Source organism: Haliotis rufescens, unplaced genomic scaffold, assembly GCF_023055435.1.
Source record: "Haliotis rufescens isolate VD_foot unplaced genomic scaffold, xgHalRufe1.0.p SCAF_3, whole genome shotgun sequence".
Lineage (NCBI taxonomy): Eukaryota > Metazoa > Mollusca > Gastropoda > Lepetellida > Haliotidae > Haliotis > Haliotis rufescens.
In genome coordinates this window covers 5860870-5880580 of record NW_025964001.1, presented here as the reverse complement: position 1 = coordinate 5880580, position 19711 = coordinate 5860870, and the positions used below count along the sequence as shown (strand labels likewise).

Below are 19711 nucleotides of genomic sequence, written 5' to 3'. Positions count from 1 at the left end.
ATAGCCAAGGTAACACCCGTATAATAACCATAGCCAAGGTGACACCCATATAATAATCATAGCCAAGATGATACCCGTTTAATAACCATAGCCAAGGTGACACCCGTATAATAACCATAACCAAGGTGACACCCGTAAATAACCATAGCCAAGGTGACACCCGTATAATAATCATATGCAAGGTGATACCCGTATTATAACAATAGCCAAGGTGACACCCGTATAATAATCATAGCCAAGGTGACACCCGTATACTAACCATAGCCAAGGTGACACCCGCATTATAACAATAGCCAAGGTGACACCCGTATAATAATCATAGCCAAGGTGATACCCGTATAATAACCATAGCCAAGGTGACACCCGTATTATAACAATAGCCAAGGTGACAACCGTATAATAATCATAGCCAAGGTGACACCCGTATAATAATCATAGCTAAGATGACACCCGTATAATAACCATAGCCAAGGTAATACCCGTATATAAAAAAACATAGCCAAGATTATACTCGAATTATAACAATAGCCAAGATGATACCCGTATAACCATCATAGCCAAGGTGATACCGTATAGTAACCACAGCCAAGGTGACACCCGTATAACTACCATAGCCAAGGTAATAAACCATATAATAACAATAGCCAAAGCGACACCCGTATAACAACCATAGCCAAGGTAATACCCATATAACAACCATAGCCAAGTTAATACCCGTATAAAAAACAAACATAGCCAAGATGATACTCGTATTTTAACAATAGCCAAGATGATACCCGTATAACCATCATAGCCAAGGTGATACCCGTATAACCATCATAGCCAAGGTGATACCCGTATAGTAACCACAGCCAAGGTGATACCCGTATAGTAACCACAGCCAAGGTGACACCCGTATAGCAACCATAGCCATAGCGACAACCGTATAACAATCATAACCAAGATGATACCCGTATGATAACCATATCCAAGGTGATACCCATATAACAGCCATAGCCAAGGTGACACCCGTATGATGACCATATCCAAGGTGATACCCATATAACAGCCATAGCCAAGGTGACACCCGTATGATAACCATATCCAAGGTGATACCCATATAACAGCCATAGCCAAGGTGACACCCGTATGATAACCATATCCAAGGTGATACCCATATAACAGCCATAGCCAAGGTGACACCCGTATGATGACCATATCCAAGGTGATACCCATATAACAGCCATAGCCAAGGTGACACCCGTATGATGACCATATCCAAGGTGATACCCATATAACAGCCATAGCCAAGGTGACACCCGTATAATAACCATATCCAAGGTGATACCCATATAACAGCCATAGCCAAGGTGACACCCGTATAATAACCATATCCAAGGTGATACCCATATAACAGCCATAGCCAAGGTGACACCCGTATAATAACCATATCCAAGGTGATACCCATATAACAGCCATAGCCAAGGTGACACCCGTATAATAACCATATCCAAGGTGATACCCATATAACAGCCATAGCCAAAGCGACACCCGTATAACAATCATAGCCAAGATGATACCCGTATGATAACCATATCCAAGGTGACACCCGTATAATAACCATATCCAAGGTGATACCCATATAACAGCCATAGCCAAGGTGACACCCGTATAATAACCATATCCAAGGTGACACCCGTATAATAACCATAGCCAAGGTGACACCCGTATAATAACCATAGCCAAGGTGACACCCATATAATAACCATAGCCAAGGTGACACCCGTGTTATAACCATATCCAAGGAGACACCCATATAACAGCCAAAGCCAAGGTGACACCCGTATAATAACCATATCCAAGGTGATACCCGTATTATAACCATATCCAAGGTGATAGCCGTATTATAACAATAGCCAAGGTGACACCCGTATAATAACTATTCTGTGTTTGTGTCATAACACAAGGTGTATTCTTTCTTTCGGCAGTTTATTTCGTCTCAGGGAATATGAATTGCTGATTTATTAAAGACTCTTGGAAAATATAATGTCTACATACATGTACGACACGTGGACACATCCTTTTCAGAACGAGTTCTTCCACGGCTACAAGCAGGCAGGCAGGAAGGAAGGTTGTGTTGCAACATGCAATGCAGGTATGAGAGTCGTATTTGAGGACAACTCAAACATCGTTAAAGACATCTATCTTGCCTATGGGTGCATGGCACCGACCACCATCCTGGCAACTAACACAAGGAACGCACTTATTGGCAGGTACTAGGATACGTTTTTTCAAATTTCAAATAAATCATAATAAATCATATAACATTAATCTTCAAAACCAACTGACATTCGAATGTTTTATCAACGTTAATGAATTTTTATATCAAAGTTCAAATCAAGACACGTAATAATGTTTGTTTTTCCAGTCGTTGGCAGGGCGATCTGGTAACCAAGGCAACCTCCCTGTTGGCTGAGGAACTGCAGCTGGAACCGGGGGTTCCTGGAGGGATGTGTGAATACAGACAATCACTTACAACCAGCTTCTTCTTTAAGTTCTACCTGTCTGTACAACGTGCTTTGTGTCATCAGGTATGGAAAACTCATTATCCTTTTTAATACAATCTATCAAGTATACATTACAGTTAAAGGTTACACGTTAGGTCATTAAATGGTTGTTGAGCGTGTGTAATTAACAAAACTAGAAACAAAATCAATGTCACTTAATTTATGTTAATTGAACTACTCTCTGGCATACCTTTGCATACAATATCCCAGCAATCTGTACAAATGTGTATATTTTTCCTGCGGGACACGGGGCACCTAGTCGTCAAAGGCGCCTATTATCGTGGGTCCGAAACCGTGATTCACCCTGTTCATGAATCTTGGCATGTCAGCACCCGACCTATTGCTCGTGGGTTTCACATCATGGTAATATATCCGGCTTTCCTCCAATAGTATGCTGACTCGCCACGATGTAAGTGTTCAAAGCGGGGTATAATAGAACAGCTCACTTAGATTTTGTTCTAAAAGATGTGTTCCTCTTTACAGAATGGGACTGCATCAGAGATACCCCGACATTTCCGAAGTGCTTTATCGGACATCGACTACCCATTGCCAAGTCCCAGTCACGTGTACGATGACGTCAGTTCCGGTCAGCCACCAGACGACATTGGGAGGACGTGTGTGATACAACGCGCTACAGGAGAGACAATGTATCTGGACGACATTGCGGCAAGTGAAGGTGAGACTTTCCATGTGGGTAACATGGCGTCAATTCAAGGTGAGATTCTCCATGCTGGTGAGATGGCGTCAAGTGAAGGTGAGATTCACTATGTTGGTGAGATGGCGTCAAGTGAAGGTGGGATTCTCCATGTTGGTGAAATGTCGTCAAGTAAAGGCGAGATTCGCCATGTGAGTTACATGACGTCAAGTGAAGGTGAGATTGTTCATGTTGGTGAGATGGCGTCAAGTGAAGGTGAGATTCTCCATGTTGGTGAGATAGCATCAGGTGAAGGTGTGATTCTCTATGTTGGTGAGATAGCATCAGGTAAGGTGAGATTCTCAAAGGGGGAGATTTGACGTCAAGTAAAGGTGACATTCTCCATGTTAGGGAGATGGCATCAGGTGAAGGTGAGATTCTCCATGTTGGGGAGATGGCATCAGGAGAAGGTGAGATTCTCCATGTTGGGGAGATGGCATCAGGAGAAGGTGAGATTCTCCATGTTGGGGAGATGGCATCAGGAGAAGGTGAGATTCTCCATGTTGGGGAGATGGCATCAGGAGAAGGTGAGATTCTCCAAGTTGGGGAGATGGCTTCAGGGGAAGGTGAGATTCTCCATGTTGGGGAGATGGCATCAGGAGAAGTAGAGATTCTCCATGTTGGGGAGATGGCATCAGGGGAAGGTGAGATTCTCCATGTTGGGGAGATGGCATCAGGAGAAGGTGAGATTCTCCATGTTGGGGAGATGGCATCAGGAGAAGGTGAGATTCTCCATGTTGGGGAGATGGCTTCAGGGGAAGGTGAGATTCTCCGTGTTAGGGAGATGGCATCAGGAGAAGGTGAGATTCTCCATGTTGGGGAGATGGCATCAGGAGAAGGTGAGATTCTCCATGTTGGGGAGATGGCATCAGGGGAAGGTGAGATTCTCCATGTTAGGGAGATGGCATCAGGGGAAGGTGGGATTATTCATGTTGGTGGCATGGCGACGAGTGAAGGTGGTAGGATTTTATGGTAGATTTAAAATGTAGACCCTTAAACACCACAAATGTATACCCGAACACACAACGGTTCAAATGGTGCACCGTTTCCATAGTTTCTATGCTGACATTACTAGTGTATATTGCAGGAGAATTATTTATGGCACTGGTGCTGAGTGAGAGACCACACGCTTGCCTTGTCAGTGTTGACGCTACGGAGGCGCTCACTCTGTCTGGGGTGGTGGACTTCATCACGCACAAAGACATCCCAGGGGAGACAACCTGGGGACAGCCGGGATCTCAAGAAGAGGTTTTCGCCTCTGACGTGGTGCATATAATGTTTGGTTATAGTTTAAATCACAATTCTAGGTGCGTTAATAAAACCTTACTAAGCATGTGTGTAAAAACTATATCTATTTCATTAAATATCAATATTTAATTTCCATTGATTGTTAAAATCCTTAAATATTTCCAGTTCCACAAACTATACATAATTTAATAAAATTACCTGATATTGAACAAGTTGTGACGATTCTGTGACGGTAACGTGTGAATGTTCATTTACAAGGTGCTGTGGCGCGGTCAGACTGTAGGCGCCATTGTTGCAGAGAGTACACGATCCGCCGAACACGCTGCTTCTATGGTCAAGATCGTCTACGAAGACCTTCCGTATATTCTTACAATTAAGGTTACACAGCTACATGTCTTTCAGTATGAAAGAGTGAAAGTAAGACCAACAGCCCATGTCGATGAGGCAGGAGAGCCAGCATAATAATGCTATGAATAATTGTCGCTTAGGGCGTCACCTTCGAGTGATGTGGGTGGCACGGGTGGCCCAGTCGTCTAAAGCGCCGCCATTCGCTGTGCAGAGTTGCGTCCCTTGGGCACGCCAGAAACCTATGATTGTGGGTTCGAATCCCGGTTCGCCCCGATTATGTTTCTAGGTTTGTCAGCACCATACCCGTGCTCGTGGGTTTCACCGAAGTGGTAAACGTCTGAGACCTGCATCACTTCGGGCTGTCCTCCCACATTGAGCTGACACGGCGCGATATAACTAGAATAATGTTAAAAGCGGCGTTAAATCAAACTCACTCACTCACTCACTCACTCACTCGAGTGATGTGACAGCCCTGGCGGGAATCATTCCTTTCCAGGAAGCAATAAAAAACGTCTCCTTCCACGGAGAACCCCAGACTCTGACCAGTGGCGACTCCGAGTCTGCCTTCAACACCTGCGACCACGTGCTGGAGGGGGAGGCTCGGACCGGGGCCCAGGAACACTTCTACCTGGAGACAATGGGCAGCCTGGTCATCCCGGGGGTGGAGGATGGGAAGATAGAGGTCTATACCGGCACACAATCTGCATCATATTCACAGGTAGGAGAAGCAATGAAAATTCAGTTTCCAAAGCGCACTTCAATTTTAGGTAAATTATGTATCCTTATTTAATACTGTTCCAGGAATCCATCTGCAAGGTTTTGGGAGTAACTTCAAACAAGGTCGTCGTCAAAGTCAAAAGTTCTGGTAAGACGTTGGCATAATAAGCTACATATAATGATTTTTTTACAAACACGCTGTTAAGCAAAGGTTATGTTGAGAGACTTATCAAAGGAAACATAATGTTTTAACTTGGGATTAACGTGAAAGGGTGAGTGAGTAAGTGAGTTGGGTTTAACGCCGCTTTTAACAGTATTCCAGTTATATCGCGACGTGTCAGCTTAATGTGGGAGAAAAGCCCGAAGTGATGCAGGTCTCCGACGTTTACCACTTCGGTAAAACCCACGAGCACGGGTATGGTGCTGACAACCTAAAACCATAATCGGGGCGAACCGGGACTCGAACCCACAATCATTGGTTTCTATGGGTCCAAGGGACGCAACTCTGCACAGCGAATCGCGGCGCCTTAGACGACTGGGCCACCGGTGCCCCCTTAACGTGAAAGGGAGGTAACTGCATAAGTATATAACTACAATAAAATGATCTGTTTTCTTTTGGTTAGGGGAACCTTTGTATGGCAAACAAACACGCAACCTGCTCACCACCCTACCAGCAGCTGTGGCAGCCCACGGGTAAGTACAACACATGTAACACTGATATTTCTTTCAGTTAATTTTAAGATGGGATTTACGGTATGCTCAATTTGAAACGAAGACCAATTAGTATGGGTACTAGTATACGCCGCTTTTAGCATTATTCCAGCAAAATCAGTGTTGAATCTTGAACGATATTACTAAAGTTGTAAATTCTCAATGACAGTATATTTGCTGGTATATTATGTTTACTTGGTTCAGAGACTTACCGCAAGTGTTTCGAAGCTATTGGATGTATCGCCATATTGACTTGAGCTCAGCTGAGATCAAAGTGTTACTGCTGTAGGGGTCTCCAGACCTGTCTCCTGAAACCATAATCCAAAATAAGTGGGATTCCAAACAAAAGAATAGATGCGGGTTTCTAACTCCTTTGAGATACCTTTTTCTGTCGATGCAAAGATTTACCTTGTGAAATGATGTTACAAGGTCGAAGACCAACACTCAGTAAATCAGCTAAGCCTGTTGTGATGGGGGGAACAGAAACGGTTTTAGATGTCTCACGAATAGCTCGTTCCAATCAAGTGCAACTATAATTGACCCCACAGATTGGGGAGACCTGTACGGTGTGTTCTGGACAGACACGTTGACACGACCATCACTGGGAATCGGTTCCCGACCTGGGCACATTACAAGGTACAGTTTTGCAAGGATTTGTTTTGTATACATTTCTAATGAGTAAGCTTCAAATTTCGTAGGTCTTGGGTGTGTATAACAGTAGTTAAACCTACGAGGAGAGGATTATACTGACAGACAAAAGATCAGGCTAAATCTTGGATTCCAATTCACAGTCAGTTGATCATGGTAATACAAGGGACGCAACCCAAATACTTCGTTATTCAAATAAATAATACTGTTCACTTTTCACAGGTTGGATTTAACAGTGACGGCAATATCATCGCCTACAGTGTCAACATCTACGTGAACGCAGGGATGTCAGTGGATCAGTCACGGGAGGTGTGTAATGTTAAACGCGTCTCTGCTTTTCTAATGACAATTTGTTGACGACTACACCTTACTTTTTTAACATACAAATATAACATTTTTATGAGTCAGGCGGCACGTATTTCAGTTCTATTTGGACATGTCAGCTTAGGAGCATGTCAAAGTCTGAGACAGTTACGATTAAAAGCTACGGGCGCGTGTACAGTGCTGAGAAACCAAGAACAGATGTCGAATTCGAACCCACGATCATAGGATCCGGGCCCGCCTAAGGAACTCAACTCTGCACAGCCTTAGACGACTGAGACGTATATTCCCCTGTAGTATTACGAAATTTATCACTCTTATGCATGGACGAATACAAAATCTGTGAGACCTTACACGAGTTTTCCATACCTAAGCAGCGTCATTCCAGTTTGAATCTATTCGTGTGATGATGTTGTTAAAACGTTCTCATTATTGACCTGAAGGTGGTTCATCAGATGATGATGCACGTCGACGCCAGTTACAGCATCCCCAACTTGACATTCAGAGGGCACTCTTGCAAAACGAACCTACCCTCTAACACACCGCTTCAAGGATTTGGCGTCCCACAAGTCACCCTGGTTACCGAGCAGATGATACAGCTAGTAGCAGACACCCTTCAAAAAAAACCAGAACAGGTGTTGTGTCCATCTTTTTAATATCCATCTATATTGTTCTCACAACAATGAAAACCCCTTATGCAAAATTGGGGCAATAAATGCGTCAATGGGTAAGTGAGTTATAAGTAGTTGTTAGCAATATCAGCTTTTCCAAGGCGGATGACACAAGCAATGACTTTCAGGAAATGTTCTGGGGGAAAATTGAATTGCCTTTGCATGTGTTTGTGACGGGTGCCACCTTTACGCTCATCATTTTCGAACACTTGGTGTCACTAGATAGTGATTCATAAGCACATGCTTAATATGCATCTTCAACGCTTTAGAATGATTTCTTATGATTATGGGGTGTTGTCGTTTTTATTCACACATTGTTCCATGCCGGGAGTCGAACCCGTGTTCGCGAGATGAGTCAACTCTTTAACCACTAGGCTACCCAACCGTCCCTAGATATCATGATTTTAAGAGTAAACAGTGTCAAGAGGAACAGCGACCTCCCAAAATAGAAGACAGAATGATATAATTTCATAATCAATAGCTCACGAATCATGGAAAGGTTACAGTGATAACACAGGTGTTATTGAAGAAAGCCATTATGCGCTATGCATAAAAGTCAATGTCGCCATTGGTGAGGTGGTGTGAGGTGAGGTGAATTGGGGTTTAACGTCGCTTTCAAGGTTATTGCGACGTGCGTGCGTGCGTGCGTGCGTGCGTGCGTGTGTGTGGCTGCTTTTAGTAGTCCGCACTAATGCCTATTTCAAAGCGCAAGCCCACTGACATACCATGCCGCAGCTTAACACATATACACCGCTGATACACTGAGCCCCAGGCTCGGTAACAAGTTGCATCTTTTAAGGTCGTTTTGTATGACGCGGCCGGAGATCTAACTCCCGACCTCCACTCTCCGGGCAGACGCTATATCCACTAGACCACGGTGGCGACCTTATGCCACCATAGAAATGCTCCTAATATGTGAAGTCACCTAAAGAGATATAGAGAATCTCACCCGAGTGTCTTTTGATGTCAAATATATCAACACGAGTTGATAAAAGTGGAAGAATTCCGAAGCTTGCCGAGGATTTTTGCCACTTTTATCATCGAGTGTTCACACAAGGGTGAGGTTTTATCTATCATCCAACATCATTCTTCCAGCTTTCTCAATTTGTAGACAGTAATAAGTAGTGTCTTCAGTGTAAAAAGTACTGCTAACAGCTTCAATAGGAGCCATTGGTGATGTCATTTGATTGTGACGTCATTTTAACCATTGACGTCACAATGTTCTTCAAAGCATTGTGATGTAATTTCATTGCAGCGATATCTACAGTGTAGATATCGCTTGATCTCATCCAGTTTTGGATGTCAATGTCAATTCTGATAAGTTTTATTTCATTATTGTATACCTGCCCAATGGCACTTAGTACGTGTGACTTCATTTATCGACATCAGTTTCACGGTTATGTAGAAAAGCCGTATATCATATAAACTTAACATTAATTATTATATATGATGCTTCATTTCTCAGGAAGTCTTCACATATATTTTCTCAATCCAGTTAATGCTTTAGAATCTCGAGTTAATCGCTTTCTTGAATTTATTTCCAGGTTCGCTTGATCAACATGTACAAAACTGATGACGTTGCACTTTGTATGGAGTTGTCTCCCTGCAATGTCAGGCGTTGTTGGGATGAATGTGTGATGGACTCCCAGTTTGAGAAACGTCGAAAGGAGGTTGATAAATTCAACAGGTAACCAAAGCAAACACAGAGAGATGAAGACAAGAAACAAACTGATAACTGAATAACGTACAATGTGTAATAAATAATTAACGTCCTCTTAACGCAGTCAAATCGTGTCAATTATGTTATGATCTTCTTTCAGTGGTTTTTTCTTAGATATTGGATATGGAAAGGGTTTTGTCGCTTTATTTTTTATTTATTTTTTATTTATTTTTTATTTATTTTTTATTATTATTATTTTTATTATTTTTATTATTATTATTATTATTATAATTATTATTTACAGATTAAAATAAAAAATGCAGCAAAGAGGTTTGGGTGATCCTTGCACATTATTTTAAGTAGTAGTAGTAGTAGTAGTAGTAGAAGTAGTAGTAGTAGTAGTAGTAGTAGTAGTAGTAGTAGTAATCTACTTGGTGCATGTAATACTACATAACATAAGCATTTAATGAGTCAAAGGTTTTTTTTCTATAAATATGCATTAGTCGTCTGCTGTGGTTCAGTAATGCGCTGAATGCGCACTAATTATGCTTCTAGGTTTGTCAGCACCATAACCGTGTTCCTGGGTTTCACCGAAATGGTACACATCTAAAACATGCATCAATTATTGTTCAAAGCAACGTAAAACCCATCTCACTCACTCACGGGAATATACGTGTATAATTATTGCTAACGGGAGTATATAAGATAATGCTTGTACACGATAATCTCACTTTTTGTCTGTCCCGCAATGTATGTCATGCTGTTTCTCTGTCCTATATGTAGTGAGAATAGATGGAGGAAGCGCGGCATATCAATGGTACCAGTGAGAGTCGCCATTGCTTGTCCTGCAGCAGAATACAACATACATCAGGTCAGTACAACACGAATCTTTGATAGGTTGCAACCGCGTTCCGTGTTGTTCACCCAACTCCGTACTCAAGCAGATTAGTTTGAAAATACACTAAAGAAATGCCAACAGAATGCATATCCTTCCATTTGATGTTTTGTTATGCAACATGTTTCAGGATAATCATGTTATTAAGCGTTGCCAGTATTTACTTTTCAAACGTTGTGGGATTGTATAATTATGCCTGTGCTCATTAATTCACATCCAACTCGATTTCCTCCTAAGTCTTCAGATTTACAAATGACATTGCCACCAACCATTCACATCTATCTTTTACACTTGGCATTTACACCAGCCATTCACATCTGCCCTTTACATTTGACATTTACACAAAACATTTACGCCTATCTTTTACACTTGATATTTATATTAAACATTCACATCTGTCTTTTACACATGACATTTACACCTAACATTCACACCTATGTATATTATACATTTGTACTTCCCCAGGAGGTGAGTGTCACTGTGAAGATTGACGCGGATGGATCTGTCGTCATCTCGCCGGTCGGGGGGACGCCGGGGCATAGCGATAACACCCAGATGGTCCAGGTAGGTGTCCACGATCACATAACTCATGACATTATACAAACGAAGAAGATTCCGGTGGCTTCACAATTCAATACACTTCCGTAGAAACTCTAAACCACTCGAGACGGTGTCTAAACAGTACCCTCAAACGAATCCGTGAAGATCAATGATTACTTCAACCTGAGCTAATAGTGGATAGAAATCACAGTGACTGTTATTCATGGTATTTGGTGCGCTTCTGTGATATTGATGGAAACTGATTGTAATGTAAAAGTCAACGTACAACAATTTCAAGACCCGTGAAGATCCGGGGTAGAATAGGTCTTCAGCAACCCATGCTTGCCGTAAAAGGCGACTATGCTTGTCGTAAGAGGTGACTAACGTGATCGGCTGGTCAGGGTTGATGCATGTCATCGTATCCCAATTGCGTGGATCGATGCTCATGATGTCAATCACTGGAGGGTCAGAACCAGATTTGATTATTTACAGACCACCGTCATAGAGCTGGAATATTACTGAGTGTGGAGTTAAACAACAAACAAACAAACAAACTCATGTGGTTCCCTGAGAAGGTACTTGAGCGGTACTGACTATAGTCAGACTATAGTTACAATACAATACCATGTAATCTGCATTCACAAACCTACACAACCAACTGCCTAGTTTATGTCCAACAGATCGTCAGTGATGAGCTAAATGTGCCCACATCCTTCGTCCGGATTGATGAGAGCAGCGAGACTGGCAACCCGTCACTTAATGCAGACGCAACCAATGAAGACATCTGGGGCCTTGCGGTGCTGGTCAGTCGTGTTGGTTCTTTACAAGGACGTAAAGTTCAACATTATAGTCTGTCTGTTCTTTTGTGCACTTTGCAAATGGGCTGTGCCCTGTGCCTAACAACGAGGCGAAACCCATTATCCTTGCGTTAGCCTGTCATAGTTGAATTAGTAACCTGGGCCCACTTTCACAAAGCGATCTTAGCGCAAATACTGTCCTAAGCCTATGTTAAAGTATGGGAGTTGCGATCATCATAGCGCTAAGATAGATGTGTGCAAGTGGGCCCAAGACTGTTACGTAATAAGCACAACCTTAAAGTGTTTAGTGGTATTTTACATTTCACATGGAGTATACTGATTGCATGTAAGTAACAGTGAGCTGTTTGTATACTATTTTGGCCGGAGGTTTTAGGTAAATTCTCGTGGGTTTTTTTCAATGCACGTCTCATCATTTTTCATCTCCAGGATGCGTGTCAGATACTCTATGGCCGCCTATTACCTTTTATTGGTGTCAGCTCTGATGAAACGTGGGAGGATGTGGTAGGTCGCTCATTCTCACTAAGTACTGATTTCCGATCAAAGTACAACCATCCAAATAGGATGTGGTAGGTCGCTCATTCTCTTAGTACTGATTTCCGATCAATGTACAACCATAAAAATAGGATCTGGTAGGCCGCTCATTCTCTTAGTACTGATTTCCGATCAATGTAAAACCATCAAAATAGGATCTGGTAGGCCGCTCATTGTCACTAAGTACTGATTTCCGATCAAAGTACAACCATCAAAATAGGATATGGTAGGTCTCTCATTCTCTTAGTACTGATTTCCGATCAGTGTTCAACCTTTAAAATAGGATGTGGTAGGTCGCTCATTCTCACTAAGTACTGATTTCCGATCAAAGTACAACCATCAAAATAGGATCTGGTAGGTCGCTCATTCTGACTAAGTACTGATTTCCGATCAAAGTACAACCATCCAAATAGGATGTGGTAGGTCGCTCATTCTCTTAGTACTGATTTCCGATCAAAGTACAACCATCAAAATAGGATCTGGTAGGTCGCTCATTCTGACTAAGTACTGATTTCCGATCAAAGTGCAACCATCAAAATAGGATCTGGTAGGTCGCTCATTCTGACTAAGTACTGATTTCCGATCAAAGTACAACCATCCAAATAGGATGTGGTAGGTCGCTCATTCTCTTAGTACTGATTTCCGATCAAAGTACAACCATCAAAATAGGATCTGGTAGGCCGCTCATTCTCAATAAGTACTGATTTCCGATCAAAGTACAACCATCAAAATAGGATCTGGTAGGTCGCTCATTCTCAATAAGTACTGATTTCCGATCAAAGTACAACCATCAAAATAGGATCTGGTAGGTCGCTCATTCTCTTAGTACTGATTTCCGATCAAAGTACAACCATCAAAATAGGATATGGTAGGTCTCTCATTCTCTTAGTACTGATTTCCGATCAATGTACAACCTTTAAAATAGGATGTGGTAGGTCGCTCATTCTCACTAAGTACTGATTTCCGATCAAAGTACAACCATCAAAATAGGATCTGGTAGGTCGCTCATTCTGACTAAGTACTGATTTCCGATCAAAGTACAACCATCCAAATAGGATGTGGTAGGTCGCTCATTCTCTTAGTACTGATTTCCGATCAAAGTACAACCATCAAAATAGGATCTGGTAGGTCGCTCATTCTGACTAAGTACTGATTTCCGATCAAAGTGCAACCATCAAAATAGGATCTGGTAGGTCGCTCATTCTGACTAAGTACTGATTTCCGATCAAAGTACAACCATCCAAATAGGATGTGGTAGGTCGCTCATTCTCTTAGTACTGATTTCCGATCAAAGTACAACCATCAAAATAGGATCTGGTAGGCCGCTCATTCTCAATAAGTACTGATTTCCGATCAAAGTACAACCATCAAAATAGGATCTGGTAGGTCGCTCATTCTCAATAAGTACTGATTTCCGATCAAAGTACAACCATCCAAATAGGATCTGGTAGGTCGCTCATTCTCTTAGTACTGATTTCCGATCAAAGTACAACCATCAAAATAGGATGTGGTAGGTCGCTCATTCTCACTTAGTTCTGATTTCCGATCAAAGTACAACCATCTAAATAGAATATGGTAGGTAGCTCATTCTCACTAAGTTCTGATTTCCGATCAAAGTACAACCATCAAAATAGGATCTGGTAATTCGGTCATTCTCACTAAGTTCTGATTTCCGATCAAAGTACAACCATCCAAATAGGATGTGGTAGGTCGCTCATTCTCTTAGTACTGATTTCCGATCAAAGTACAACCATCAAAATAGGATCTGGTAGGTCTCTCATTCTCTTAGTACTGAGTTCCGATCAAAGTACAACCATCAAAATAGAATATGGAAGGTAGCTCATTCTCACTAAGTTCTGATTTCCGATCAAAGTACAACCATCAAAATAGGATCTGGTAATTCGGTCATTCTCACAAAGTTCTGATTTCCGATCAAAGTACAACCATCAAATAGGATGTGGTAGGTCGCTCATTCTCACTAAGTTCTGATTTCCGATCAAAGTACAACCATCAAATTAGGATCTGGTAATTCGGTCATTCTCACTAAGTTCTGATTTCCGATCAAAGCACAACCATCAAAATAGGATGTGGTAGGTCGCTCATTCTCTATGTACCTATTTCCGATCAAAGTACAACCATCAAAATAGGACCCGGGAGGTCTCTCATTCCCACTAAGAACTGATTTCCGATCAAAGTACAACCATCAACATATGATCTGGTAGGTCGCTCATTCTCACTAAGTTCTGATTTCCGATCAAAGTACAACCATCAAAATAGGATCTGGTAGGTCTCTCATTCACACTAAGTTCTGATTTCCGATCAAAGTACAACCATCAAAGTAGGACCCGGGAGGTCTCTCATTCCCACTAAGTTCTGATTTCCGATCAAAGTACAACCATCAACATAGGATCTGGTAATTCGCTCATTCTCACTAAGTTCTGATTTCCGATCAAAGTACAACCATCAAAATAGAATATGGTAGGTAGCTCATTCTCACTAAGTACTGATTTCCGATCAAAGTACAACCATCAAAATAGGATCTGGTAGGTAGCTCATTCTCACTAAGTTCTGATTTCCGATCAAAGTACAACCATCAAAATAGGATCTGGTAATTCGGTCATTCTCACTAAGTTTTGATTTCCGATCAAAGTACAACAATCAAAATAGGATATGGTAGGTCGCTCATTCTCACTAAGATCTGATTTCCGATCAAAGTACAACCATCAAAATAGTGTCTGGTAGGTCTCTCTCACTAATTACTTATCAAAGTACAACCATTAAAATACTACTACGGCCTTATTCTAGAAAATAAACTATCAATGCTCTTGCATGACCGTGCGTAGATGTTAAGATATGGATCGTATTGGTACTTTACACTGAACTATACAGATGCCTACTTTTAGCGGTTTCTGTTCTGCAGGTTCTTGCTGCGGTCAACGAAAGAGTCGACCTGATGGCTTCTGGTGTCTACAGGTAACAGCAATTAGCAAACCGTCATAAGATGTATCTTAGCGAAATGATATAAACGTCTAAATATACACGGAATACATGTCGTCTTTGTTGTGGCCATTTTAAAATTTGTTACATTGATTTTTGAGTGAGTAAATAAGGGATTTCGGTCTTCCGCCGCTTTAAGCAACACTCAAGAAAAATCACAGCGGGGAACACCAGAACATTAATATTTGAGTTATAATTACATTACATAGTTATTAAGTAGTCGTTTACACGGACGGAACGGCTTAACACAGTTTATAAAATGACGCATTTTGCTACAGGGCGCCTGGTCTTCACTGCGACGCCGCTAGCGACAACGACTCTGACCGGAACTACGTTGTGTGTGGCGCCAGCTGTTCTGAGGTCGAGGTCGACTGTTTGAGTGGGGAGCTTCGCGTGACCAGGACTGATCTCGTCATTGACGCCGGTCGCAGTGCAAACAAAGCGGTCGACATTGGCCAGATTGAGGGTGCATTTATGCTAGTGGGTTTGTTTGTTTTTTGTTTGGGTTAGTGGGTGGGCGTTTGGTGAATGGGTGTGTGAATGAGTGAGTGAGTGTATGATCAACGACCCTTGCTGCCAGGGTACGAAGACACACAATCAGGCTTGTCACACATTGTTGCCACCTGACCCTAAGTTTAGCCCCTCATCAGGAACCTATTCTACCCAGGAATCCTCCTGTGATGGGAGTGTCATACGATCGTGGCTCAGAAGTTGTTTGATCAAGGTTACATCATTCAAGGCCTCAGTAAAGCTTTCAAAGAGTCACGTGGGGGACATTTCTAAATCATCGACACGAGATTTCTATTGGATATGGAAAGTGTTCAGTCGCTTTATTGACATTTTGTTCATTTGTGTTGAATGGCATTCAGTGACGCGTCGCAGCGCTACACCGTTATACCCTTGTGAAAAGCAGGTTTTTGTGACAGTTTGTTGTCGGAGAAGTACATTGTTAAACCAATAATTTATACCAGAACAGCCATGTCTTTAAAAGACTTTGTGACTTTAAATGTGACTTTAAGGTACCTTGGAAAGTCATCAATGGTTTAGTACAGCGAACCTCTATCAGCCATACATCCGAACGATTACTATTTAGTAAATCTACAAACACAACACCATCACAAAGTATATAGTGACAGCGTGAGCCTGCATATGAACTTTATAGCAGCATTGCCATGTATAGAAACATTGGGCTGTGGGGTAGCCTAGTGGTTAAAGTGTTCATTCGTCACGCCAAAGACGCAGGTTCTATCCCCACCTGGGTTCAATGTGTGAAGCCTATTTCTGGTATCCTCCGTTGTGGCTTTGATGGGATATTGCTAGAAAGGCGTAACATCATACTCACTTCTTCACCATGCTTTCCGACCTACTCATTGTCCCTTCCTCTGTACAGGGCTACGGTCTATACGTCCTTGAGGACTACCAACTCACCCCTAGCGGGATGCTGCTCACCCAGGGGCCCGGCACCTACAAGATACCTTCCATCGGGAATATACCCACCCAGATGAACGTTCACCTGCTAAAAGATGTCGACAATGACAGGACAATGGACGAGTCGAAGGTTGGTAGAACACTTTGTTAATCTGGAAGGGGTTCCAACACCGAGATAAGGTGATTCAGGTTTAAGGTATTTTGAAGCTGCCAGTATTTATCAGTGTCACGCTCTTCCCAAATACACACCATGATGAAATATCACTGCATCATAAAATGTACTTACGTATACTGTCTAAGGTCTTTTGGGGGCACGGGGGACCCAGTCGTCAAAGGCGTCGCATGTCTTTTTGCAGAGTTGCGTCCCTTTTGCACGCCAGAAACCAAAGCAGACACACCGCTAAGTGGAATACTGTAACAATAAATCAATGCTTTTCAAAGCGGCGCTAACCCCATCTCACTGACACAATTAAGTCTTTTCTCATTGTCAATGGAATAATGATCGCCATGTGGGAGATAGGGTACGGAACTACCCCTGAACGTCCTGCTGTACATACAGAAGTATACATGCACTATGTTTCAGGGGCGTTGGGGTAGCCTAGTGGTTTAAGCGTTCGCTCGTCACGCCGAAGACAAGGGTTCGATTCCCCACATTGGTACATTGTGTGAAGTCCATTTCTGGAGTCCCCCAGCGTGATATTGCTGGACTATTGCTAAAAGCGGCGTAAAACCATACTCACTCACTCACTCACTTCTCATTACCACTCAGAACCATACAAATGCTCATTTAGATCCGTGTCCATCATCTTGCAGGGTGTTACCGACATGTCAGTGGTTCTTTCACTATCTGCATTCTTCGCCATCGCTGACGCCGTCAAATCAGCCAGAGCAGATGCAGGCTGCACAGACCGGTTCCAGCTGGACTGTCCTGCTACTCCTGAAGCAGTCAGAATGGCGTGTCAGGACCAGTTTACTCAAAAGGTTACACACCTAATAAGATTCATCATTAGAAATTAACATTTCGTCATATGCATCACCCCACATTGACTTTTCACACGCCGTTGGATTTCGGGTTAGAATAGATCCCAACCAGGCAATGCTTGTCGTAAGACGCGGGTAAAATGATCAGGTGCTCAAGCTCGGTAATTCTGTTGATAGCCCATCATCTTACCCGAACGCCATGGGTCGATGCTCATAACATCAGTCACTTGAATGTCTTGTCAAGTCTCGAATATTTACAAGTCGTCATATAGCTGGAATATTACTGAGTGCCGCGTTAAACAACAAACAAACGAACGAACGAACGAACAAACACATCACACTTGACACCAACGTCAGCCTAAGATCTGTGGTCAAAACATTTTCAGTCACCGGAGTATATACAAATAGTGCAAATCTCTACTGGGATTATTTACTTTTGGTGTACACTTCCAATTTGAATACAAACCGTGAAGATCCGGGGTAGAATAGGTCTTCAGCAGCCCATACTTGTCATAAAAGGCAACCATGCTTGTCGTAAAAGGCGACTATGCTTGTCGTAAAAGGCGACTAACGGGATCGGGTGGTAGGACTCGCTGACTTGGTTGCATTTCATCATATCTTAATTGCGTAGATATTTGAATACACGCTGCGATTGCAGCCAGGGCAGTGGATATCATATAATGAATGTTCATACCCTGGGCTTTCCGCAAACACCGGATGTCATCACTGATTTTCAGTGATCCATTTATATTATTCCTTGCACCGCTCGTTTGCTTTTTACGTCCAATATCGTGTTTCGGCGGATAATCGAGACTGGCTTATTTGTCGTTTGCGTTTTATATTTCATATACAAATTTGTCACCAGCGGTGTGATATTGGTTTTACGAGCCGAATTGACACATACAACGGATTTATAATTACGAGGTCAGTTACAAAGAATCTATTTCGGTGAAATATTTGCGTGTAAAATGTAAATGCTATCTCGCAGACCGTTGGTATGGTAACAGAGTAAAGAGTGACGAGCGAGAGACGTCACGTCAAACATTATGACGTCATTATATCCGTAGAGCCTTGTGGCTGAAAGCAACAAAAACCTTTCCTTTATGATACGAAATCTCTAATAAGAGTCCATTGATTGGTTGGTTGGTTGGTTTGTTGTTTAACGCCGAACTCAGCAATATTCCAGCTATATGACGGCGGTCTGTAAATAATCGAGTCTGGACCTGACAATCCAGTGATTGATATCATGAGCATCGATCCACGCAAGTGGGATCGATGAAATGTATCAACCAAGTCAGCGAGCCTGACCACCCGATCCCGTTAGTCGCCTTTTACGACAAGCATAGTCACCTTTTATGGCAAGCGTGGGTTGCTGAAGACCTATTCTACCCCAGAATCTTCACGGGTCAAGAGTCCATTGAACGATTCAACCTATATTATAAGCATGTGTTATGAATCACTATCAAATAAAGATGATACAAGCGTTGGCGAAAAAGGTGAGAGCATCCAAACACACCAGTGGCACCCGTCACAAACACTTGCAAAGGCGACACAAGACGAAAGTCGTGTGGTTGACTTGCCAATCAGACGCCTAGACTCTTAAACGAGTAATGCTGAAGTTTTTTTCAACAGATCCATCATTCGTCAGACGACGCATATACTCCGACGACGATAGACCTGTCCTAGAGGCACCCTGTGATGGCAGTGTGGATTGGGCGAGTTGACATATTGTGATTTCGCATGGGAAGATACTAGTTGTCATACATGTAACTAGTTATTGACACGGTGACTGTGCTGAAAGAGAATTGTGGTAATGGAGCATTGTTTTGTAATTTTGTACGGTTTATTTCCATTCGAAACCTCCACGTCGGGTTACCTTTCATGTAATTGTTCGAAGAAAGTGTTATATATGGTTGAAACACCTAGCTATATGGACCCTTTACAACGATAAACATTT

At 42.4% G+C, this 19711-nt stretch overlaps 1 protein-coding gene across 1 annotated transcript in view; it reads left to right on the top strand.

Annotated features, from left to right (window-relative positions):
- LOC125384321 (xanthine dehydrogenase/oxidase-like) overlaps positions 1–19711 on the top strand; it is a 28219-nt gene extending 8508 nt beyond the window's left edge. The window contains exons 13-32 of the mRNA XM_048403299.1: positions 2068–2252; positions 2408–2570; positions 3030–3456; positions 3549–4157; positions 4328–4506; positions 4747–4866; positions 5333–5554; positions 5638–5701; positions 6177–6246; positions 6813–6900; positions 7135–7221; positions 7677–7868; positions 10925–11023; positions 11680–11802; positions 12244–12318; positions 15269–15321; positions 15624–15825; positions 16736–16903; positions 17587–17754; positions 19387–19711. Coding sequence (XP_048259256.1) covers positions 2068–2252; positions 2408–2570; positions 3030–3456; positions 3549–4157; positions 4328–4506; positions 4747–4866; positions 5333–5554; positions 5638–5701; positions 6177–6246; positions 6813–6900; positions 7135–7221; positions 7677–7868; positions 10925–11023; positions 11680–11802; positions 12244–12318; positions 15269–15321; positions 15624–15825; positions 16736–16903; positions 17587–17754; positions 19387–19440 — 3348 coding nt within the window. The 3' untranslated portion in view covers positions 19441–19711. The remainder of the gene's footprint in view (positions 1–2067; positions 2253–2407; positions 2571–3029; positions 3457–3548; positions 4158–4327; positions 4507–4746; positions 4867–5332; positions 5555–5637; positions 5702–6176; positions 6247–6812; positions 6901–7134; positions 7222–7676; positions 7869–10924; positions 11024–11679; positions 11803–12243; positions 12319–15268; positions 15322–15623; positions 15826–16735; positions 16904–17586; positions 17755–19386) is intronic.